This window comes from Simochromis diagramma, unplaced genomic scaffold (genome assembly GCF_900408965.1).
Source record: "Simochromis diagramma unplaced genomic scaffold, fSimDia1.1 OVJJ01000631.1, whole genome shotgun sequence".
Taxonomy (NCBI): domain Eukaryota; kingdom Metazoa; phylum Chordata; class Actinopteri; order Cichliformes; family Cichlidae; genus Simochromis; species Simochromis diagramma.
In genome coordinates, this window is record NW_024387500.1 from 328316 (window position 1) to 352824 (window position 24509).

At 47.5% G+C, this 24509-nt stretch overlaps 1 protein-coding gene across 3 annotated transcripts; it reads right to left on the bottom strand.

Moving 5' to 3' along the window:
• Nucleotides 1–1363: 1363 nt before the first annotated feature.
• On the bottom strand, nt 1364–24490 carry si:dkey-28b4.8 (sarcoplasmic/endoplasmic reticulum calcium ATPase 2). Of its 3 annotated transcripts, XM_040018649.1 has the most exons (26): nt 24376–24490; nt 24062–24126; nt 22404–23694; nt 19718–19837; nt 17900–17917; nt 17708–17790; nt 17349–17453; nt 15881–16019; nt 11288–11454; nt 9975–10130; nt 9750–9891; nt 9354–9520; nt 8709–8797; nt 8485–8587; nt 8206–8337; nt 7811–7936; nt 7516–7737; nt 7300–7411; nt 5799–6037; nt 5503–5723; nt 5214–5416; nt 4976–5061; nt 3769–3902; nt 3580–3697; nt 3366–3500; nt 1364–3279 (listed from the first exon to the last, which is right to left on the bottom strand). In XM_040018649.1, the coding sequence occupies exons 4-26, from the start codon at nt 19833–19835 to the stop codon at nt 3097–3099; spliced, it is 3198 nt and encodes a 1065-aa protein (XP_039874583.1). In that variant the 5' UTR covers nt 19836–19837; nt 22404–23694; nt 24062–24126; nt 24376–24490; the 3' UTR covers nt 1364–3096. The 3 variants fall into 3 exon arrangements, with proteins under 3 accessions (XP_039874583.1, XP_039874582.1, XP_039874581.1); XM_040018648.1 differs by lacking the exon at nt 24062–24126 and having other exon boundaries at nt 22711–23694; XM_040018647.1 differs by lacking the exon at nt 24062–24126.
• Nucleotides 24491–24509: the final 19 nt, after the last annotated feature.

Here is a 24509-nt window from a genome sequence, read left to right on the forward strand (position 1 = left end):
TACATAGGGGATGACAATGTTGTTGCGTCTGTCCTTCTTATCCTCCCTCGCTGGTGTCTGGTCTTCTTTTCTGTGCCTCTTTGCTGACTTTAAGAACGCCCATTTATGATAGCCGCACGTTTTGAGTGCGTCCTTTACATGTGTGTGTTCCTTCTTTTTCCCTTCAGGCTTAGAGGGAACATGTTCTGCCCGGTGGTGTAGGGTCCTAATTACTCCAAGTTTGTGTTCCAGAGGATGATGGGAGTCAAAGAGGAGGTACTGGTCCGTGTGTGTGGGCTTCCGGTAAACTTCGATGTTGAGGTTGCCGTTCTCTTCAATGTGCACAGCGCAGTCCAGGAAAGGCAAACAGTTGTCCTTTGTGTCTTCCCTGGTGAACTTGATGTTTTTATCCACAGCGTTAATGTGCGCAGTGAAGGATTCCACTTCTTGTGTCTTGATTTTGACCCAGGTGTCGTCTACATATCTGTACCAGTGGCTGGGTACTCTTCCTTTGAAAGAGCCAAGAGCCTTCCTTTCCACTTCCTCCATGTAAAGGTTGGCTACAATAGGTGACACGGGGGAGCCCATGGCACCGCCATGTTTTTGTGTGTAGAAGCCTTCGTTGTATTTGAAGTATGTGGTGGTGAGGCAGAGGTCTAACAGTGTGCAGGTCTGATCGGGGTGAAGTTGGTCCTGTCTTCCAAGGAGCTGTCTTCTTGTAGTCGTTTTCTGACAGTCTCCACGGCCTCCGTGGTGGGTATGCAAGTGAAGAGAGAGACTACATCAAAGGACACCATGGTTTCATCTGGATCCAGGGGAAGTTTCTGGACCTTGTTGGTGAAGTGATTGTCTGATTGTTTAGCTCCTGGAGCCACGCCCCCAGTTTACTGTAGGTCACTGGCCGGAGTACTCAGATTACCAGTGCTGCCTTCACCGTCCATCTTCTGAAACTCTCTCACAGACCGTTGAACTTCTTCAGCTGCTCGTGTTCCTATCTCTCGGTATAGCTACACCTTCCTCTGTCCAGCACTACGTCCGCTTGGTTAGCCACCACAGGATCTTAGCTCAGTCACTCTGCACCATTCTAGGGGGCGTCTCCCATTTTGACCTGGGGTCAGAGGTTTCTGTATACTATGAAACTATGTGGTTATGGCGTGCCATGAATGACCTGCCTGCATCTTACACCCTGCTGAACTCTAGATTCTGTCAGTGTGCTTAAAGCTTCTTCATGTGCTGCTATCAGTGCTTCTGTGTGTTTTTAGTCCAGCTCTATCTAAACGTGCACACACACAAACACACACACAAACGTCTTACCCTAACATTTTAGTGATGGTCAAGCAGAAGGCTGACAGTAATTTGAGATGCAATGACCTGAAAGACACTGTGAGCTTTTTCTAATCCAACCTTTATTTCAGGTGTGTTCCCTTCACTTCTTCTCTGTGGAGGACGGGGGCAGCAGAGGAAACAGCAATAATAACAAAGTACAGAGTAAATGCAGTTGATGCAATGTCGTTGTTTTAAAGAGATGGGGTGGCATCTGCAGAAAAGCTGTTCATTACAGTCTCACTCTTTATTTTAAACCAGTTTTTAGTCTATTGTGAGAAAAACTATAAATTGAAATGAGAAAAAAAAGATTCTGTGCCAAACAACAAAACCTCCAACAGCTTCACACTTCTGAGAAAATCAGTTATACCATGAATAACACAAATACAAAACCCCTTAAATCAGCTCTTAGTGTGAATCTTAATGATTTATTCCTCTACAAAATGACTTGATGTCAGAACATTAGGGCTACTTTCTAACTCTTCCTGTCCGTTCAGTAATGATATTCCTCCTAATGAAGGCTGCATGTGTTACATAATGACAGCTAAGTTCAAGACTTCATGGCATCGCTGGACAAAAAGGCAGACCCTCGTTCAAATCTGTGTTTACATCAAACTGAAACGCTCCGTGTGATGTTCACCAACACAGACACGGCTTCTGTGGAGGAGGGAGGACCGACCTGAAAGAAACACATGACGTGCTGACTTTGAATCCCTGACATCCAGAACCAAATCAATCACACACAAAGCAGGGAAAGCGCGTCAGGTAGAGGCCGACTGGCAGCACAGCCGTACTGAACACCAGTATTTGTTAACTGAAGAACTTATTCTGCCCTCAGCCTGTCTGAGAAGAGCCAACGAACGCCACGTCAACTTCAAGACAGTCAGCAGTGTCTGCATCGATACACAGAAAAGACAACAGAGGACAGTCGGCCATCAGAATCAAGGTCGTATATGCTAGAAGGGTTAGCCTCTGATAAATATGTGCATCCTCATCAGGTTTGTCCCACTTTCACTCCCGGCTGCAGGGAGACGGCACGCTTCTGCAGGATCAACTTTAAAACTCAAAGCCAGAAGTGTGTGACGTGCACTCACATGCATTTGAAACGCTAGCCGTCCTCACGGCTTGGATTAGTTTCACGTGAGGACGTCCAAACAACAGTGCAGACTATGAAAGCAGCCGGCTGGCGGACTCTGCTGTTCCAGAGGCAGGCGGCCTTATCGTGGAGCACACATTATTACTACGTGAACAACAGTGTGGATGGAGAGCCTGCGTGTGATTCTAATCCACTCGTTTCCTCATAAAAGTGCTGTGTGAAGCACGGTAGCATCCACACAGCAGGGAGCCGGGAATGTCAGGAGAAATATGGAAAACACCAACACACACTGTAAACTACACACATGCACCAAACCTCAAACACTAACATTTCTCTCTATTTCAAATTACATGAAAGAATAAATCAGATCCAAGTTCACACAAACCAACAGCACTCTTTGGAAGATTGTAAAGAAACCAGCGGTGAGCTGTGACGTGTCTGTGGGTGTGACGTGGCGACACAGCAGGAACGTGGGAGGAAGTGTGAACTCAAAGCAGATCAGCTGCACACAGCACCTTTATCGGTGAGGCTGTCACACACACACTTTCTCTGATTGTCTCAGGGTTACATGTTTCCTTCGTCACATCCATCACCATTCTCGTGCCTCGTTTCCCCACGCCCCACCCTTACACCTTCCACACCCCTTTTCCCTTCTTTCACCGTGTTTGTGCGTCCCCGGCAGCCCACCCACATCCCTGTCACTCCCAGAAGATGTTGGTGATGTCAGAGTCCAGACTGAAGATCCAGATCACCAGCGGTGCAGAGATCAGTACGAAGGACCAGGACACGCCCTTAAGCGACTGATGGAGCCTCATCACCGCAGCACCAACCGACCCCACGTTAGCCCTCGCCCTCTGCTGCTCCTCTTCCTCTTCTAAAGTCTTTGGGAGACGTGGATTTCAACAGAGAAGCGTTAGAAAAGAAAAGTGTTATGGTGAGACAACCTGCTGACATCACTTGTTCTGACCTGGATGTGGCTTCCTGGCTCGATGTAGTTGCGGGCCAGTAACTTGAGGGCCTCATCCATCAAGATGACAGGAAGGGACAGCTTCAAAACCACCACCCACTGGGTCCAGGACAGTGGGCGTATCTGAAATATCACCTGGAGACAGAAGCATCGGCGGTTCAGCTCTGCAGTCATAGAAAAGGACTGAACGTCCAGGACTGTCTCTGGTGCTTACCGGCAAGGGGTCCACATATAAAATGAGGAAGTGCAGGGCCATGGACAGGCAGATGGCCCCCACCAACCAGGGGTTGGACCACGGGGGCATCTTTAGCAGGGACTGGTTCTCGGACAGACTGGACAGCCCAAAAAAAGCGAATTACTTTCCTCTGCCATCGTCACCTCTCACCTGACTGTGTTTTCTTACCTGTTCAAGGCGTTGCACATCTCTATGGTGACCAGCACAGACAGAGCCATAGTCATAGGATAAGGAGACTCAAAGACCGAACACTGCACTCCAGCAAACTCAGCGTGGCCTTCGCTGCACTGCAGATAATGGGACTGTAGTGGGAAAAAGCCAAAACAGCATTACTACACCCTGCAGGGGGCGTACGGCTCACGAGGTGGAGCAGGCGCTCTGCATAGTGACGCTGATGGTTGGACCCCTCCAGTCTGTGTGCCAAATGGGCCAGATGCTGAACCCCAGGTTACTCTCTGCCTCACTGGTGTGTGAGCGCACCGAAACGAGGCAGTCAGAGTGCTTCATGAGGACATTTACGCTGTATCACAGTTTGTCTGATGTGCGTAGAGCTCATGTGGTAACCTTTGACCTTTGAAGCATCAACAAACAGACTGCCAGTTCAGTTTTATTCATACAGCAACGAATCACAACAACAACAGCAGGTTGATTCTGTTCATCTGGACGTAGCGTTTCGTCATCATCAGGTGACGTCTTCAGTCTCAGCTGACTGCAGGTTTCAACCTTATAAGCAGTACATCTGCATAATGACTGAAACCAGCCCACTGAAGGAACAATAAGCTGGGAGCTCAGCTCCTTCATCACAATTATTATGCAAATTCTCATGAGCATTGATGAACAAGCACAAACCTGCAGTCAGCTGAGACTGAAGACGTCACCTGATGATGACGAAACGCTACGTCCAGATGAACAGGATCAACCTTTGGAGAGTGAGTTACCTGGATGACTGAGCGTGCATCGAGACACAACAACATGATACTGTAAGGCAGACGAACAAATAATAATAATGGATTGCATTTATACAGCGCTTTACAATGCCACTATTCATTCACTCTCACATTCACACACTGGTGGAGGCAGCTACAGTTGTAGCCACAGCTGCCCTGGGGCAGACTGACAGAAGCGAGGCTGCCATATCGCGCCATCGGCCCCTCTGGCCAACACCAGTAGGCGGTAGGTGAAGTGTCTTGCCCAAGGACACAACGACCGAGACTGTCCGAGCCAGGGCTCGAACCGGCAACCTTCCAGTTACAAGACGAACTGCCCACTCTTGAGCCACGATCGCCCCATAAAAAACTGGCTCTTCAGGTTTGCAGTTGTGCTCATGTTAGAAATAAGGTGCTCTTCAATATTTGGGAAGATGTAAGATGCTTACCAGCTGATAGAAGGTCAGTTTGGGTCCATCGTGGGCTGCCATGAACCACCAGGCAGCAGCTCCCACTGTGGCAGCTCCCACATAACCTGTGGACAAACACAAGTCACTGCGGTGCACTTTCAAAGCAGTTAAACACGCAGAATACAGAAATCCTGTGCTGTGCATGTAATTTAGCTTCATCCTGGTTCAAACATGAAAGGGACGATGCTCCCAACATGGCAGGAGGTGAGCCACTCACATCCGATGATGAGGTAGCGGCAGAACAACCAGCTGGAGATGAGCGGCTCCTTCGGGGAGCGAGGAGGACGAGACATGATGTCCAGGTCCGGAGGGTTGAAGCCCAGAGCGGTTGCTGGGAATCCATCAGTGACCAGGTTGACCCACAGCAGCTGGACGGGGATCAGCGCTTCAGGCATGCCCAGTGCTGCTGTTAGGAAAATACTGCGGACAGACGGAGAGCAGGGATCAGAGAGGAGGCGTCTGGTTTACCACAAACACAGGTGGTAACGCCGCTTCTTCCTACTAACCAGACCACCTCTCCTATGTTGGAGGATATCAGGTATCGGATGAACTGCTTCATGTTGTTGTAGATGGCTCTGCCCTCCTCCACGGCAGCTACGATAGTGGAGAAGTTATCGTCAGCTAGGATCATCTCGGAGGCAGACTTGGCCACCGCTGTGCCGCTGCCCATGGCGATGCCGATCTCTGCCTTCTTCAGCGCCGGCGCGTCGTTCACCCCGTCACCTGTCTAAACCGTCCAGAACCATTAGGTGACAGCAGCAGACAGCCTGAGCAGGCGATGAGCACACGCTCGCTCTCTCACCATGGCCGTTATGTCGTTCAGGCTCTGCAGGTACTCCACTATCCGACTCTTGTGGGCCGGTTCCACCCGGGCGAAGCAACGGGCCGTCTGACAGGCCTGACGCTGCAGGTGTGGGGGCAGCTCGTCAAACTCCCGCCCCGTTAGGCCCCCGATGACCCCCGCGCCCTCCTGCTCTTCCTCCTGCTCTGTGATGATGCCCACTCGCCTGCAGATGGACAGCGCTGTTCCTTTGTTGTCTCCTGCAGAAGAAGAAGAGCGACGAGTCGTCAGAGTCAAGTTTCGTTTAGGTCGTTCTTGTGTTGGTTTCCTACACACAGACTTTACTTGGGTGGGGATTATTAACAGGAAGTCGCCTGAGTCACTTCAGACGCTCTGGCTGGGATTTATTTATTAGTCGGTCCAGTGTAGCGCAGATCACAGCTTACCTCGGCCGTCAAAGGCCAGTTTGAAGCATCTACGTCTAATTACACCAGAGGAGGCTGTAAACTTTCAGGAGCCTCAGACGTGTATCACAGCATCGTTACCAGGCCTGGGACACCAGGACACCCTTCTGGGGAAATCAAATCAAATCTCACTCAGTCCTTGAGACGTTACTTCTTCTCCAGCAGTTTCCTCACCTGCCACGAAAGCCTTGTTTCAGATTAATGAATGCATGTTGTCCTGGGACCATGCAATGAATGTGCGTACCAGCAGTGGCACTGGTTAGATAAATGCTACTTATGTGTTCTCACTGGCTGAGATGGCTGTTTAGTCAAACCCAGGTTTGTTTCTGGCATAGATCACGCCGTCAGCTGTTCACCCGTCGTCTCCCCGTCTCAGCACCAGCGACACAGGTTGGAACAGTGAGTGTCTAAAGAAACTCAGGATGCTCAATTGTTGTCAGCAGCATCATGGAGATGCTTTCTATCACATCCTTCAACTTGTAACAAGAGCAGCTGACTGAACACGACAGGCAGAGGAGGTAGGACTGTCAGTCAGACCTCTTTGACCCCATCAGGCCATCGGGCTTTGTGAAGAATGCTGAAGCGTAGCTCACAGATCAGGCACAGTAACAATAAACTATTTGTTTGCACAGTTTTGCCGTGCCCTCTGAGCACACGAGTGGTCAGATCGGTTTATTTGCAATCAACAAATCTGAAAAATAAAGCCTCTAATGTGTCCTTCTAACTGTAACAGCTGAGCTGAGGCTGGCACGCTGTGGTCACTGTCAGGCCTGCCAATAATGCTGTGCTGCCCAAAGACACGGAGTGGGCGGAGTCAGGGTCACGTGACAAACAGCTGATAGAAACTGTGGTTGCTTTCAACATCAAACCACCATAGGCTCAGTGACTCCATTTAAGGCCACGGCCGTATCAGGTCCACCTGATGTGCGTCCTCAACAGTGAGCATCATGGTGAGAAAACGAAGGCGCCGACATTTCTACTGATCCACGGTAACAGTGCTGCCTGTATTTACACATAGGAGAGAAGAAGAGCTGCTATCTGGAGGTGCGAGTGAGTACCTGTGATCATGATGACTCGTATTCCAGCCTGCCGACACATTCGCACCGCGTTAAGCACTTCTTTTCTCGGGGGATCCAACATCCCCACACAGCCCACAAAAGTCAGGTCCGACTGGGAAGAACAGACGACAGAAACCTTTACGTGTCTACAGCGTGATACTCCCTTTCATCGCTCAGTCGACCTGACCACGTGATCTAACAAGGCCCAGCTCTCACCTCGTAGTTAGCAAAGGCCGCTGAGTTCTCCAGGTTGAGGCGGTGGATGTCAGGAGGCGCGTCCCTCGTCGCCATGGCGAGACATCGCAGCGTGTCTCGGCCCGTCGCCCACTCCCGTACGACGGACAGGAGCTGCTCTCGAACCACCGGGCTCAGAGGCACGCGAGCAGAGCCGCTGACTCTGACGTAGCTGCAGCGTTCCAGGACGCTCTCCGGAGCTCCCTGAGCAGAAGGATCAGAGCGCTCAGTGTCGGCTGTTCCTCCATAAAAGTGGAGAACCAGCGTGTGCACCGACCTTAACAAACATCTTGGCTCCTGCAGCAGATCTGGTGAGTTTGTTGGATGAACAGAACACAGACATGGACTTCCTGTCTCTGGAAAACTCTAAAGTCAGCTCTTTCTTCATAAGCTGCTTAATCACCTGAAAACACACACGAGCACATGTTTAGTAAGACTCCGCCTCACCGTCATCAGCACAGCGATGCTGCTCTTTTCTTTCAGGTCTCTACAGGTTTTTCTTTGCTGTTTGTGGCGTTCTTCAGCAGACCACCTTCACATTACACGATTCCCAGTTTGCTTACTGGGTAATGATGTGTAAGACAGAAGGGAGAGCACGGAAACAGACCCCAGTCCTGCTTAAAGGTGGGGCAGAGTTTCTGTTTCCACGTCAGCCTTCAGCCGTGCACTCACAGAGCAGCAGGCGGTGGCTCGCTCAGCAGGGCTCAGGCCTCTCAGGTCAGTCTCAAACGCGTTCATTTTCTCCACCAGACAGCAGAGGGCAGTCTCTGTCGCCTCCCCGACCTTCTCATACGCTCCCTTGGCCTGGATTACACACACAGAGACAGGACGCTGTTTCTGCCTTGTTTACCGGCCAGTTTAGAGCAGCACGTGTGAAACAAGTCTCATTCCAGTCCCACTCGGGCCAGAACCATGTACGGTCATCCGTGACGGTCTGTTTGCATTTCTTACCTCATTGTAGTCGAGCGATGAGTCATTACACAGCGCACAGATGGTGGCCATCTCCACCAGGCCTTCATACCGACTGCACTTCACCGCTGAACCATCCTTGTAACTGGAACGACGAGGAACACAGACAGGAATGTTTTTAAACCACAGCGAAAAGAAGAGATTTCAAAGTGTGAGCTTGTACACTGAATCGTCACAGTTAAGTAGTAAAGGCTAAAGACACTCACACGTCCCCTTCAGGGGCATACGTAGATCCAGTCACTGTGAACTCGCTCAGGCTGCAGCGCTCCCCTGACACACTGTCTACTACAAACATCTACACACATGCAGGCACACACAGACACACATTACAGGAGCTCATTAGTCCAGGTTAGAACATGTTATTTGACCTCATCCGTGACGAATGCTCCACGTTTTCTCCTGCTGCTAAAATCTGCAGCAGGTGTCGAGGCCTCGCTGTGCTACAGCAGCACTGATCTGATGGACATAGCGGATTATATCATCAGAGTGAAAGCATTAAAAAGCAGAGGTCAGTAACAGACACCTGCTGGGTCTCGCGTCAGTCACTCAACTGGACTGCTCGACCTTTGTCGTGGTCCCTCACATATCACACGTATGAGACTGGAGTGCAAACTAGACTCCAACTAACCCAACATGGAAACAACCGGAGAAGTCCGGAAGCTGCAGGACCGAGGCCAGCAGCTTGCATCCAGGAGCAACATGAAGACGGTGTTTAGAGACAAAGCAGTCTGAGACACATCGAGTGTTAGTGCAAAATTACAAGCTGTTAATTTGTAAAAAGTAAGAACGTGCACGCTACAGCAGGCAGAGGCGTACAGCAGTTTAGGTACTGGCTCCCTCTCACGTCTTACCCTGCAGACTGACATCTGGTTGGTGGTTAGTGTTCCTGTTTTGTCCGAGCAGATCACAGAGGTGCAACCCAGCGTCTCCACTGACGGTAAGCTGCGGACTATGGCATTCTTCCGAGCCATTCTCCTGGTTCCCAGGGCGAGGCAGGTGGTAATGACTGCTGGAAGGCCTGGAAGGGAACAAGCAGAGGAAGGAACTCTGTTCACCTTCGTATCCTAGCGAGACGTTTACAGTTTCCTGTCTGAGACCACTGAGCTGATGCTGCGTGCCTTGCTTAAACAGAGATGGCTGGTCAGTCTGTCAGCACAGATCTGGCCATCCAAGCAATTTAACACCCCCAAAATGAGATCTGAGAGAGATCAGCGTGTGACAATTAACTGCGATGTAACAGGCCTGACCTTCTGGTATGGCAGCCACAGCCAGGGCCACAGCAATCTTGAAATAATACACAGCCCCTCTCAGCCAGCTGCCTCCATGGACCGGGTCATTAAAGTGTCCCACGTTGATGGCCCACACAGCCACGCAGATCACACTGATGACCTGCAGGGTGCACCAAAACAGAGTTACTTGGACTCCTGTTGTTAATAAAGACTAAACATCACACAGGACAGCTCGATCCTCGCCTTGGACAGCTGCTCTCCAAACTGGTCCAGTTTTTGTTGCAGTGGGGTCCTCTCGGGGTCAGTGGAGGCCATCTCATCGCGGATTTTCCCAATCTCCGTCTGCACCCCTGTTGCCACTACGACTCCGATGGCTCGGCCAGCTGCAATATTGGTACCCTGAGCAAAAGTTCAGGCTGTCAGTACACAGAGGAGCCGAGCTCACACTCATGCTGCTGAATTAAACATCAGTGGCTGCTGTTCTTTGACCACAGAGACCACCTGGTGACTCAGCAGCCTTTGAGGCACACACACACGCACACACACACACACACACACGCACGCACGCACACACACACACGCACGCACGCACGCACGCACGCACACACACACACACACACGCACGCACGCACGCACGCACGCACACACGCACACACGCACGCACGCACGCACACACACACACACACACACACACACACACACACACACACACACACAGCTTACTCATAGATTCGTCCTTCACCTGAGCCCAACACACACTACTAAGTGTGTGCATACTACAGGTTTTAGATTCAAAGCACTGTCTCATGCCATTTCATCTTCTTAGTACAGAAATAAATAAACCAGTAAAATGAAGAAACAGGTGGATGTTAGACGTTTCTCTGCAAACAGTCAGTTCTTTCATTTTATCCCTCCAGTTTGGCTGTGGGTTTTAAGAAAGCCTCCCGCTTTGTGACGTATTGAACGTGGTGAGCAGGCATGGTTACGCCTGAAGTCATGAAGTCGTTTCAGGCTGCTATGATTGCTAGCATCACCACGTATGCAAGACTTGGAGCGATGTAGCGCCCCGACACCATAAAACTGAAGCAACTACCAATAGGATCATGCTGGCTGACATGTACAAGGGTAGTAAACTAATTAGGTTACCAACACCAGCAACTCTTATCTAAAAGCAAAGTCCACAGAGTAAATCACTTCATATGAATGCTTCCTCAATGACAGCTGCCTCCATAAAATTAATGAGTTAACTAACAAATCTATGAGCCTCATTTTACACCACGTTGGTCCAAACTGGAGGGACTAGTTTTAGCGGCGGATTAATCCACGTTTGGCACTGAAGTGGGTATTTGTGGTAGTGTTGCTGTCAGAACAGTATGTGGATGGAGACAAAGGAATATGTTGTAGTTCAACAACATTATCCCTTGAATGATGGTTCCACAGTCGGTGGTCAGGGCCGCTGCACATCCTCTGTGTTGATTATATCTGAATTATACAGCATGTCAAAGCGAATCAAAAACCAAGAGGACAAATGTGGGTGTGGCCTATGAGAGCCTCACAGAGAACAGCATGTTCTTCTTGTCCTGGTTGACAGCTCTGGGATCGGGTACAGGGTCGGTGTGTTTGAGCACTGAGACAGACTCCCCGGTCAGAATGGACTGGTCCACCCTGAGTGTGGTGGAACGGATGGATGTCAGCCTGATGTCAGCCGGCACCTTATCTCCAACTAGAGATGAAACAAAGGAACAGAGTACAGAGAACATGCGGTTATTCAGCGTGCTCATACAGTGTAACCATGCTAGCCATGCCACATGTTCTTCTGCTGCCAGGCCGGGATCATGGGAGAGCCTCTGGTGAAAGATCAAACATGTGGTGACCACAGCTCCTCATCCTGTACTCGTTACTATATATTCATTTTTTACACAATTAGAAAACACTTAAACAAAGTAGAAACAAACTGTTCTCAGGTCACCTGCAGATCGGCCCCCCACCTGCCCCTGGGTCAAACTGTTCCTCACCCACCGGCCTGTGACTGTCCACCCACCCGATGTCACCGTCTTTATTTAGAAAGCACGTTAAAACAACCACAGCTGACGCTAAGTGCTGTACATAATAAGAAATAATAAAATGACATGAGATATAAGCAAAAGTGAAATAATTCATTAATGAGTTCATAACCTATTTAGTCTCAAGAAAAACGAAGTCTCCCTGAGGCCAAAGAATAAAAATGGGTTTTAAAAGTGGACACTGGACAAGCCACGATGGAAAAGGCCCTGTCCCCTCCGAGCTTCCTCCTGGATCTCAGCACTTCCAGGAGCAGCTGGTCAGCAGCTGTGGGGATGAAGAAGTCAAGTACGCTGACTGGGCCGCGGCTGGGCCCATCTCTGATGGAGATGAGACAGCTGACAGGGCGGAGGTAGAGAGCTTGTCCCGCTGATGCTCAGAAAATAACCTGAAGCTGAACGTCTGTGAAACCAAAGCTCACGATGGACTTCAGGAGACGCAGACAGCTCCACTCCTCTCTCATTACAAATGGAGAGTGGATGGAAGCTGTCTCCACCTTCAGGTTTCTGGGCACCCACATCTCTGCTGATCTCACCTGGACCCTCAACACCATCACCCTGGTAAAGAAGGCCCAGCAGTGACTGCACCTCCTCTGTGTCCTGAGGACGGAGGACCTGGACCAGGAGCTGCTGCAGGCCTTCCCCTCAGTGAGAGGAACAGGAAGGCTGCACAGAGGGAGATCAGCACCAACCAAAAAGCCATCGCTACATCCTCCTGACTCAGGTGAACCAGGGCCATCACAGGTGAGCTCTCGCACCAGCGCCTCAGGTCAGTCAGGCCCCACACCTCCAGACTCACTAACAGCTTCTTCCCCAATCAGACCATTAACAAACCCCCCCCCCACACACACACCCTGCCCACCACCTCACCAATCTGAGCCTGGGTTCAGATTGGAACCCAGGCTCAGGACATCACTCAGTGTCCTGAGTGATGTCCTGAGCCTGGTCTGAGTCATCACTCAGGACACTCACTCTCATCTCTGCACTTCTTCCAACCGCTTGGTTCTCCGTTGTGAGCCTTGCACTTGTTTTAGTCCTGCACAGCTGGTGTGGAGCACCCATAACTTCAGTGCACAATAGTTGCTTCACCCGCTCAAACATCTGTGTATCTGCATGCCCCCGAGCTTCTCCACTGGAACATCATTAACATGGACTAACACGAGGTTACACAACAGAGCTACACCCAGGACACAGGGCACGCACCAAGCATAAAAACACCCCTAATACAGAGGAACCAACAATGAGATGACACCCTATGAGCAAGAAACACCGGGAAGGAAAAACTCCCTGTCAACAGGAACTCTGGCAGAGCCAGGATCAGGGAGGGGGCCAGGGTGAGTGGAGGAAGACCGGACAGAGACACGCTGTGGAAGAGAGCCGACGGAGAGGCTGCTTTATACACATATTACATACTTGTGTCATCTTTAAATGTGTCATTAATACTATTAATAATCAGGAGACATGTCACAGGAGCAGGCAAATAAAGATGAGAAGCACCTCGACCACCTCGCCCTGTTCAGCTAGGACGCCTGGAAAACAAAAGTCCATTTGCACCTGTGTGTTGTTATCGTGGTCAACCACTGGAGTAACTTTGCGTGGTTCACAGTCGGGCAGCTTGCTTGGGGTGTACGCTGCTCCAGGCTTTTTTAAACATGCAGCATTTCCTCAAACAGCTGCTGTAGAAACACAAACTGGATCGAACAGAATTTCAGGGTAAATGTGGGCTACAGGAACTGAATGGAACAAAGGCCGAAACAGGCTTGTGTGCAATAATGGATTGCATTTATATAGACCCTCAAAGAGCATTCACTCTCACACACTGGTGTGTGAAGGACACAACGACCAAGACAGACAGAGCTGGGGATCGAACCGGCAACCTTCCGGTTACAAGATGAGCTTCCCGACCCCCTGAACCACGGTCGCCTGTGCACCAGATGGGACCAGTGCTCTTAGCTTTGTTGTGCATCTTTGTCAAACAAATGTTTAAATTCATGAGACAACCAAATACGTCTGCAGCACACAGCTGAGGACAAAGTATGCACGAGGAAGGCTGGAAGAGCTCAGCTGCTCAAAGCTGTTCCCACTGTTATATGTGACGGAGTGAGCAGAGAGACCCCTGGGCTGTCATCGTTTCATTAAGCAGGGTCGATACTTCTCATGACATCCATTTAAACACAGCCACAGTTTCCTCAATGGGTGTATTCAGTGCTGACATTACTAAACAAACACTTGTATTTACTTGTATTTCATGATGAACTTTGACCAAGTGCTGAATCGTCTAATGTTAGTCATTATGTTTGGAGATGAGTCGACAGCAGCGTCACACAGTTCAGTAAGAAGAACAAAAGTAGCCACACAAATCCCAGAGCACAGCTGGGTCCTTTCCAGTAAACTCAGTTCCCATGCTCTGGGAGACTAATACGTTTACTCCAGTCAAAGAGACACTAGATCACCCACTGCACGCACACACGCACGCACGCACGCACGCACGCACACACACACACACACGCACGCACACACACACACACACACACACACGCACGCACGCACACACACACACACACACACACACACACGCACGCTCACACACACACACACACACACACAACCCTGTTTCTTCTCTCTGAGCAGCCTGAAATATCAGTGAGTATCTGGAGGATTCAACAGTTTTCTTACTGGGTCAAACTACAGTTCTGTGTGTGTGTGTGTGTGTGTGTACGTGTGCGTGTGTGTGTGTGTGTGTGTGTGTGTGTGTGTGTGCGTGTGTGTGCGTGTGTGTGTGTGCAACCCAGTATCATGGCTAAACCTGTAGCAGGCACGCCGGTCCTCTGTGTCCACGTTGCTTTGCCTCTGCACAGGCTGCAGCGGGGCAGAGGATACATTTAAAGCCAACACGGTTCACAGATGTCGTCGTGTTAGAGCAGAGAGTGAACGTGTCATCAAACCACAGCCTTTGCTGTTCTCTGCGTCACATTATTTGAAGCCTTTTGTCTTCGACGTTCATTCCAATCACATATTTTCCATGAAGGGTTTCCATGACGATAGCAGCTAAAGGACAGGGCAGAGGTGGCAGGCATGCCTTTGGAGACGTTGGCCAGAATGTTTAAATAAAGATCCTGCAATGTTATTTCAACAATGTCAAAACAATCATGCAGTGGAAATGCGCTGAGCTCAAACACAGATGTCCTTCCACCCTCGCTGCAGTGCTGCACACGACTGCACTGCAAACACATACACAGTCTGGGCCACTTCAGCTTTAACAATATGAAACCTGAGACAAACAGAAGGAAACCACTTTATAAAAAGTGTGTAAGCCTGCCAACAGGGCTCCCTCTTCGATCATGCTTTCGACTCCCCAGTCCTAAAGATCCATTCTGATGTAGCTGCAGTAAAGCTTTGAGGCTGCAGTATGATGCATGGTAGCCAGTGCTCTCTAACATGTCTTTATAGGCTCAGATACACGACAGTGAGCACGATGCACCGACTCGTGAAGGTGAGCAGAAAGCTCTCAGGTGCTATTTAATGGGAGCTAACATTATTAGCATGCACTCATTTTGGCTCACAGGAAGTGCTGAACATAACGTGTGACGTTCCCACACAGGAGCAGAGGAGCGGTCACGTGCACTGCCTGCTGCAGGCAGCCGGACCCAGGATCAGTGGACCACAGAACGACGGCTCAGACCCAGAGCTAAGAGTCTTTGTGAATCCTTGATTCCTCTTTGACCGTGTCTGTTCTTGGTTGTCTTTGCTGTAGTAAATACTCTGTGTACTCTTTGTAGGGCTGTTTTAGTTTGGTCCCCTGTGTTTAGAGGAGTCTCTTCTTTACGGTTTCCTTATTAAGTTTTCTATTATTCTTTATGGTGAGGTTGGAGTTCTCGTGGTCTCGTGTGTTGTCTGAATCCTCGCTGCTGTTCCTCCGGGGATTTTGGGTTTCAGACTTTTCTGTATTATGAGCATTAAAAGCTTGTTTGGCTTATGTCTGTCTCCTGCATCCTGCATTTGGCTCATATAAGATGAATTTGCCATCCACACAGCAGAACCTGACACAACCTTGACAGATGCATCTTTGAATCTCATGATTTCGTTTACCTGCCACTTCCACAATATCTCCAGGAACAATGTCTCGGGCTCTGACTCTCTGGACGCTCTTCTTGTCCTGTCGGTACACTTTGCCCATCTCTGGCTCGTACTCCTTCAGAGCTTCAATGGCGTTCTCTGCATTACGCTCCTGCAGGACACAGTGGCACGTCAGTTTTCAACATAGCTCATGTATGTTGGTATGTGGGCATCAAACATGACATGAGATCACACACACACACACACACACAGACACACACACAGAGGCCTAATCCAGGAAACAGAAAGCCAAAACGTGATTAGGTCTTTGGTTCTCTGTTGGTTATTTCCTGTTGACCTACAAACACAGCAGAAAATGAAACTGTTCAAAGTAAGTCCCAGGTATCAGTGACAGGAACCACCAACCTTTTATGAAAGGATTAATCAATAAACCTTAAATTGTGCTAATAAACTCCTGAAAGAGCGCTCAGCTCAGATGTCTCTGTTACAAACACACATACAAATGTAATACATGGAAAATGCTTTAACCATGATGCAGTACTTTACACTGCGTCCAGGAACAGGAAGAAAGTAATCCAACCTGTACAAGTATACTGCCCTGGTGTTACCATTAGCACGGTGCCTTAACTACAAATCAATTATTAATTTGATCCATTAATTGAAGCCAAAAAGCCAAATTAAGTTCAACTAATTATGACCTAAGCAGGGCTTTACAGGGTGACAAACTGCTGCTGCTGGTCCCAGTCCTGGATAAGTGGGGACGGTTACATCAGGAAGAGCATGTGGTGTCACATCAGTGCCAAAGCAAACATGCAGATCCATCTGCTGCGAGACCACTCGGGGATAAAGGAGCAGCTGAAAGCAAAGGCGCCTGAACTATCGACTCGTGGACAGCAACGGTGTAACTGCTTTGGAACAAATAACATCTTCGTTTTATAGTTTTTAGTTCATTTTCCAAATAAGCAATAATCCACTGCAGACGTTAGCGAGTGCACCAGCTCTCACAGAGCGTGGCATTTACAGTTTGGAAAAAGCCATCACTCGAACTGACACGAACACGTTTTTAGCTGGTTATGTGGTGGAGTAAATGAGGTCAGTGCGCAGCAGGCTACACATCGTTTATTTTTGGAAAGATTCAAGTGAGTAGCTTTTCTCAGGCTCATCATACAGTCACCTTTTAATGGCAGTAACCTTAAGTGTGCGAAGTAACACAGTAACATAACCCAAACTGGTGAGGAAGGAGGTGGTTTCCTAGTGTTAAAGTGTGCGACTCAGGGCCATGCAGCCCAGATACGCACATATACAAACTGTAAGCAGCCACATTCTCTTAAATGGTAGAAATGAAAACATCATCAGCTGCCACCCCACCTACACAGCAGTCTGCTATATGATCCCAACATTTAGAGATTCAGTCATACTGTTGCCAACATGACCTTATACTGATGAGACAATCAGCTGTGCACACACACACGGGCTTTACCTGCCATACACCCACGATAGCGTTTGCAATGAGGATGAGGAGTATGACGAAAGGTTCGACAAAGGCTGTGATCGTCCCTTCACCTTCTTCAAACCATGCCAGGGTCTGGTGGACAGAGAAGCCACAGATAGGTGAGGGCCTACACACACTTCATTTACACTCTGTGTGTATAACAGATTATATGAATGAAGGAAAAGCAAAATTGTGACTCAAAAACCCAAAATAACTTCAGACCAAAGCCAGTGTGCCTCTACATACCAGCATGATTAACCTGATATATGCTGTGTTATTCACACAAACAAGATTCATGAGCACTTTAACTGTGGAACTGGTTATGATGAACTTTGTGGTTTCCTTACGAATGAGATACATGCAGCCAGCAGCAGGATTCGAACCAGGAGATCCTCAAACTGCTCCACCACCAGCTCCCACAGGGACTTCCCTGCATGGACCAGTACAGAGGAGGAAGAGGCAGACTGAGACTGAGAGGCACTGACAGAGTGAAAAACCTGGTGTCAGAAAGAAAAATACTGCAGAAGGAGATAACTCACCCTCTTCAGCTGGTAACTCTGGAAGCAAACAAGTAAAAAAAGAGGTCGGTCATTTGCAAAGGGAATAAGAAAGACAACAAAATGAAGCAAATGGGTCATCTGCTGTACACAACACAAAGGACACAGCTACAGTGACTGCCTGCAGAATTCATGAGATTCAGCCAAGTTACGAAAAACCAAGTCGATAGGAATAAATCAAGAGATGCCTCTGTGAATGCACAGAGGCTGAAAACCAACGTGTGCACTCTACATGAAGAAAGACTGAACGTGAAACCTGTTTTTTTGATTGATGAATGATGGGAGGAGAAAAGGAGACGGTGTGGCTCTGCTCGTGTATAGAGTACACAGAGCTAGTGTCAGATAAAACTGCTTCACAGTTCAAATGGAGAATGACCACAACATCCAGAAACACATCCATGTTACTTCAGTGCGTGATGGTGCGTGTCCCTGATGTTTGCAGGGGTGCTTTTGCAAACATTCACTTACATGGCAAAGCTAAGAGAGCTTCAGTTACTCAGCTGTGCTGGAGACGCTAGCAGCCTGTACTAACAGGACCCTGCGCTGTCTGATGACCACATGTACGACACTGAGAGCTGAGCCAACTACCCCTGCTTTAACCCCGCGTTAGTGAGACTTTCTTTAAGGTGGCCTGTTGGACATTCTCATGTGATGTGAGAACGTAATCAAACTGTTTTTGTGACGTCAGGATACTGAACCCTAACATTAACTGGCAAAATGCTAGCTTACAATCGGCTGCTGTTGCTGAATCATTTCCAAGCCTTTGGGTCACATGTCTCTCTCTGCTTTAGATTTTTACTTCCTGTTACAACAGACAGTTGTGTTTTGTGTGGCCAGTAATTAAACACTTATATGTTACATCTTATTTCACAGTGCAATCTTCAGACACTTCCAGCACCAAAATAATAAAGCACACTCTCTGTTGAATCACCAGCTAATTATATTCACAGTACTCAGTCCCTAGCTTAGCTTAGCTTAGCTCGTAGCCAACTTGCTAGTAGCATGGCCTCTTCACCTGTCACCTAAAATTGAATTGAACAAGTAAATCAGCCATCTGAGAGCAAAGTGCTCTATGAGGTTTTTAAGCTACGGTGGGGCCTGATTATTTTAGACCTTGTATGTGATAAGCAGGATTTTAAATTCTGGATTTAACAGGGAGCCAATGAAGGGAAGCCAAAACAGGAGAAATCTGCTCTCTTTCTACTTCAGTTTGATCTGAATTAAGAAGCAGAAAGTTAGCGGCCATCCAGGTCTTTATGTCTTTAAGACATTCCTGCAGTTTAACTCATTGGTGTGTGTTATCTGGCTTCATGCACAGATAGAGCTGGGTGTCATCAGCATAGCAGTGTAAATGTATGCTATGTCTTCTGATGATGCTGCCTAAGGGAGACAGAATTGGTAAAATTGGTCAAATGACTTGATGCAGCAGTTGTTGTGATTTGGTGTGACTTATAAGGCGTGCTATGGATGCGGCTCGTCGTGATGATTCGGCAGAACAACGTCTATCTTGGCCACTGCATTGAAGGTGACTTGGCAACAGTGTTGCTTCCAAACCAGCACCTGCTCCTATGTGTTTTTAATGTATTATTTCTAAGTTTATGAGAATACATTAAGTTGTTGAAGAGATCATTACACAATAATTGATGTATATTTATGAGCACATTTATTAATATTATATCTGTACCTGTAAGATCACAAAGTCGGACATGTAAGGGAAACAATACGGCTCTCTGAAGTCTACATGGTACCAGCAGACTATGAAACACCAAACAAAGGGCCGGTAATGATTTCCATATTTACCATTGGGTCCCCATCTCTCTCTGTTCTTCTTCAGCTGCTCACAGCTCAGACCTGTAGATTCATTTACACCAAAGAACCCCAAAACCTCCTCCACCGTCTTAGTATGAGCATTATCCATCACTGTGGTGAGAGAAGATGTCAGTAATAAGAGTATCAAACATTTACCACCAATAGTCTATTTGTACATAGTTGTATTTGCCTCCTTTCTCATTTTTTTGCATATTCGTCACACTGACTTGCTACAGATCATCAAACAAATGTTACTGTTATACTGTTCAAGTACAAAATACAGTTTGTTAGATTAGGATATCTTTTGTTAACGGACAAACTCTATCTACACCTACCTGCCCTGTGTGACAAATAATTGCCCACTAAAGCTAATAACTCTGTGCCACCCTTGGCAGCAGGAACTGAAATCAAGCATTTGTAATAACTATCAATGTGTTTTTCACTTCACTGTGGAGGAACTGTGCCTCAAACCAGCATGAACACCCTGTTTAAGGTCATGCCAAAGCATTGCAATTGAATTCAAGTCCCATCAGAGGTGGCCTTGCTGTTGCTGCACAGCCCAGGTGTGTTTGGGCTTCATGACACTGATGGATGGACATTCTCCCTCCGGATGTTCTGGTCGTGGTCAGAAGTCAGCCAGGTCCTGAAGTAGCAAAGTAGCCCCTGACCGTCACACTAGCACCACCATGTTTGACTGTTGCTACCATGATCTTTTTCTGAAATGCTGTGTTAGCTTCACTAACGCAAGCCCTGTAAAAAGTTTGTCTCATCAGTCCACAGAACATTTTCCCAAATGTCTTGGGAATGAGGGAAATGATCACTGCCACTGTAGATCTCCCACAGATGCAACGTTTGCTCTCTGTCTTATTGATGAATCATGAACCTCAACTAGGGTAAGTGAGGAAGCAGTTTACATGTTGTTCTTTTGTGTTGAGTCGTTGATATGCTATTAGTGTAACTCTGATGGGCCGGATGATCTGATATCGTCGTGTCGGTGTTGTTCCCAGATCATCATGAAAATGTTCCAGGTTCAACGTTGCAAGTGACCAATCACATTGTTGTGACGTTATTCTTTTGCGCGCCAAGCCATTCGTGCATTTATGAAATTCCAATGTTGCAAGGACAATATCAATTCTGCTCAGCGTTTATTAAAGGGTTAGGGTCCGTTGATCGGCGGACAGAGGCGGTTTCTCGCAGCTTAAGTACAGTTTTTTGTTTTACGGCGGTTTTTCCCGAAGTCGCAAAAGTATGACGTCACAACATTCTGATTGGTCACTTGCAATGTTGATCCTGGAACAACATTTTCATGATGATCTGGGAACAACACCAACACGACGATATCAGATCGTGCCTGATGGGCCAGCCATTCCTCGGAAGATTCAGCACTGTTCCAGGTTTTCTTTATTTGTGGATAGTGGCTCTCACTGCGGTTCGCTGGAACCCCAAAGTGCAGAAATGGCTTTGTAGGCCTTTCCAGACTGGTACATATAGATGACTATAGATGAAAAAGACTTAGCATTTTTAATGTTTAAATTAAACCAGTAATATTATACAATTATAAATAATGTTAATAGTTTGCCACCGTTCATTTGCTTTATGATTTAGGTTCTAAAATAACAAATGTTTAAAAATGAAGAGATTGCCTATTATGCCCATTGTAGTCCAACACATCATGTCAGAGACCAGGAAACAAAGCATTACCGTATTTTCCACATTTGAAAGAAACTTGCTGGTTCAAAGTGTTTCACAGCATGGCAATAAAAACCGTTCCAGCATCAGATGGCTGGGGAATCAGACGTACCGTACAGCCAAGCAACCAGGCTAACTGGAACCCGCAGAGACAGACGAGCCCATGAGACGGGAATTATGGTCATGGGACACAAGCTGGCACTAAAACAAATATCACACTGGATGCTGTTTTATTTCTGCTGTATGAGTCTGGTCTTCTCACGAACCCTGTGTGGATCTGGGCTTCCCAACTCCATTAACAAGTGTGACAACTTAAGGCTGAATTAGATGAAGATTGGAGGCCTTTTCCACAGAAACCATCTAATGCACCAAGAAGGTTTTCAATAATTTAAAGGATGCCTGTTGTTCCCATCATCCCGGCCCACTAATCATCACCATGCTGTGTGCTGCCTGTGACAATCAGGAAACTTTGAAGTGCAACATGGTAAAGCACATATGCGCAGCCTGTCACAAAGACTTTATTCTCAGGATATTATTAGTTGTAGACGCTCCAGGCCAGGCTGACACAGGCCCGTGTTAGATCATTACTGTCTTCTGCTGCTCTATAATCACCTACTATCCGTCTGAAAATAATAAATATAATCCAATAATAGTCCACACAGATTTCTACTACCACACACTATAATAAAGACACTTCTGTCCATTTGGTCAATGTTAACATTTAGCATTCAATATTTGGCCGTTTTCCCGATGAGCCTGGCCTAAATGCTGGGTTATATTGGAGATGTAGCACTGATTTGTAATGGCAACACAATTAACTGCCTATAATAATATAGTATGAAATGACTTGTGAACAATCACTGCACACTGAAATCTGTCGAGCTATAGAGCAGCAGTTAGCCAGGGAGCGACAGAGTCGCGGCTAGCACGCTCGGCAGCTAGCGTCCGTTTGGACGGATAATCCTGCGGAGATGAACAGGTTGCTTACCAGTCCGTGTGTCCGCTGCCCCGGGAGTATCACAGCACCATGCCTTCTGGCTTTACCTCCTCACGGCAATCAAACAAAGGTGGCAGGAAGTAATTTTAAAACAGCCTGTTCCTTTTCTCTTATCTTATCACAACAGTCTACAGAGTTACGTGACAGCCGCTCATGAGTGAAAAATCATCGTCAACAGATTTCCACTGCAACAGCATCCAGTCGTTTCCGAGCGGCTAAAGGTTGTATGTAAAACAAACACACCAGTGAACCGAGGCCTTTTAAAGGCTTCTCTAAATATGATTCAGGGTTAGTTTACCTATGCAGTACAGTAGTTATCGTTCTCCTGTGTACAGGAGGAGAGCGGCTCCGACAGCCAAACGGGCTACAGCATCCACCGTTATCAAGCTAGCCGCTCACTCACTAACTACATCATCCGGTAAAATCTTTCAAAGTAAAGACCTCTCCTAAAGAAATGACACAGTCTGTGATAAAATATAAATGAATATTTTACAAGCTAATGTTTAAATGACACTTTCAACGCTTCCCAAGTTATGCACAAACGGTATCAACACGTTTAAGCCATTTAGTAAATCAAATTTCTCAAAGATCTGGATATACGGGTTGAAGCTAATCCAATCATAGGCCCGGGAATAAAGTCGATTACGCATGTAGACGGTCATTGTCCCGCCCACCGAAAGATTTACAACCTGAGTGCCCCGCCTCTGATGGCAGCCGGAGCCTCTCCACCAATCAGCAGGTCGTGCGACTGCTGTCGCTCAGCTCTTCGAGTGACAGCCAATTAGCACCGAATGTGTGAGTAAAACAACAAACCAATCAGGCGGCACGGAAGGCGGGCTAACATGCATGCAGAGCACTGACGCTCCATTAGCCCTACTCACCTCTCATCCTCTTCAGACCAGGAATTAAAAATCCAGCAGTTATAAAAACCCTGAAGCAAACAGGTGTCAGATTACAGAGCACATGGAAGAAGCCGAGGGAATTGATTTTACAACTGTTTGTCCTTCATGTGTCTTTCACTATTTATTTCAACAAACAACATTAAACTTGCAGGCTAAGACAAGAATAAGTCAGTTTGGGTTCAATGTGTTTATTAAAAATATGACAAGCTACTAAAACACACAAAGACAACGGCAGGGTTTAGTCGCTGGAACATGGTTGCTGTTGTACAGATTTGTTTCTTCCTCTTTTCTTTTTCATATAAAACGCTGACGTAAAAAAAACCCTGGTTTTGACTGCAGTTTGTTTGTGTCCTCCTCAGAGAGGATATCCACTCCACAAGCTGAAAGACAGAGAACACAATCGTCACTCAGCCAGTGAGCAAAAACAATGAAAGTACACTTGACAGTTCTCCAAGTGTTCCATCCATCAGTGATTGGCTTTGTAAGAAAACCTTAATCATGTTTAACTTGTTTTATGTGACATCAAAATGAAGCTTTTTTATTCAAATCCATTAATATTATGTTATGAAAAATGCTGGCAGCTGCCAGTGCTGCCCTCCAGCCTCCTAGCAGATACATCTATGGTATAAATGTGAAAATCTTAGGTGATTCTCAAAAAACTGCTGAAACGGACTTTGAAGATCGGGGAGATTCGAACTCATCCAAGATTTTTAGCAGATGCACGTGTATCTCCAGAGCCTACGTCACCTCGTTCTTGAGGTATTGTCCTCATGAAGAGGCTTTTACAGCTGAGGGGCACTTCTCTACATCTCCTTAGAGATAAAAAGAGAACATTTTTAACAAAAGAAACAATGTGACCTTTAATTTGCACACTATGTTTGTGTCTGTTAGGAGGTGATGTGTCTGGAACCTGATGGCTTCATGAACCCTTCTGACACAAATCAGCTTTAAGCTGTCAACATCTGGGCTGTCACTCATCCCTCAGTAATGTTTATGACCCATCATGTTGTGGTCTTTTCAAATATTCTGGGGATACAAGTGTGTGTGTGTGTGTGTGTTACCTCAGGTTGTACTCTGGGTCAGCGTGGGTTTGTAGCAGCAGGTCTCTGATCTCCTCAGGTGGGTTCAGACCATGAAGCTTTGCTCTCTCCCACCTCTGCAGCCTGCTGATACCTGACACAGACACATCAGGATG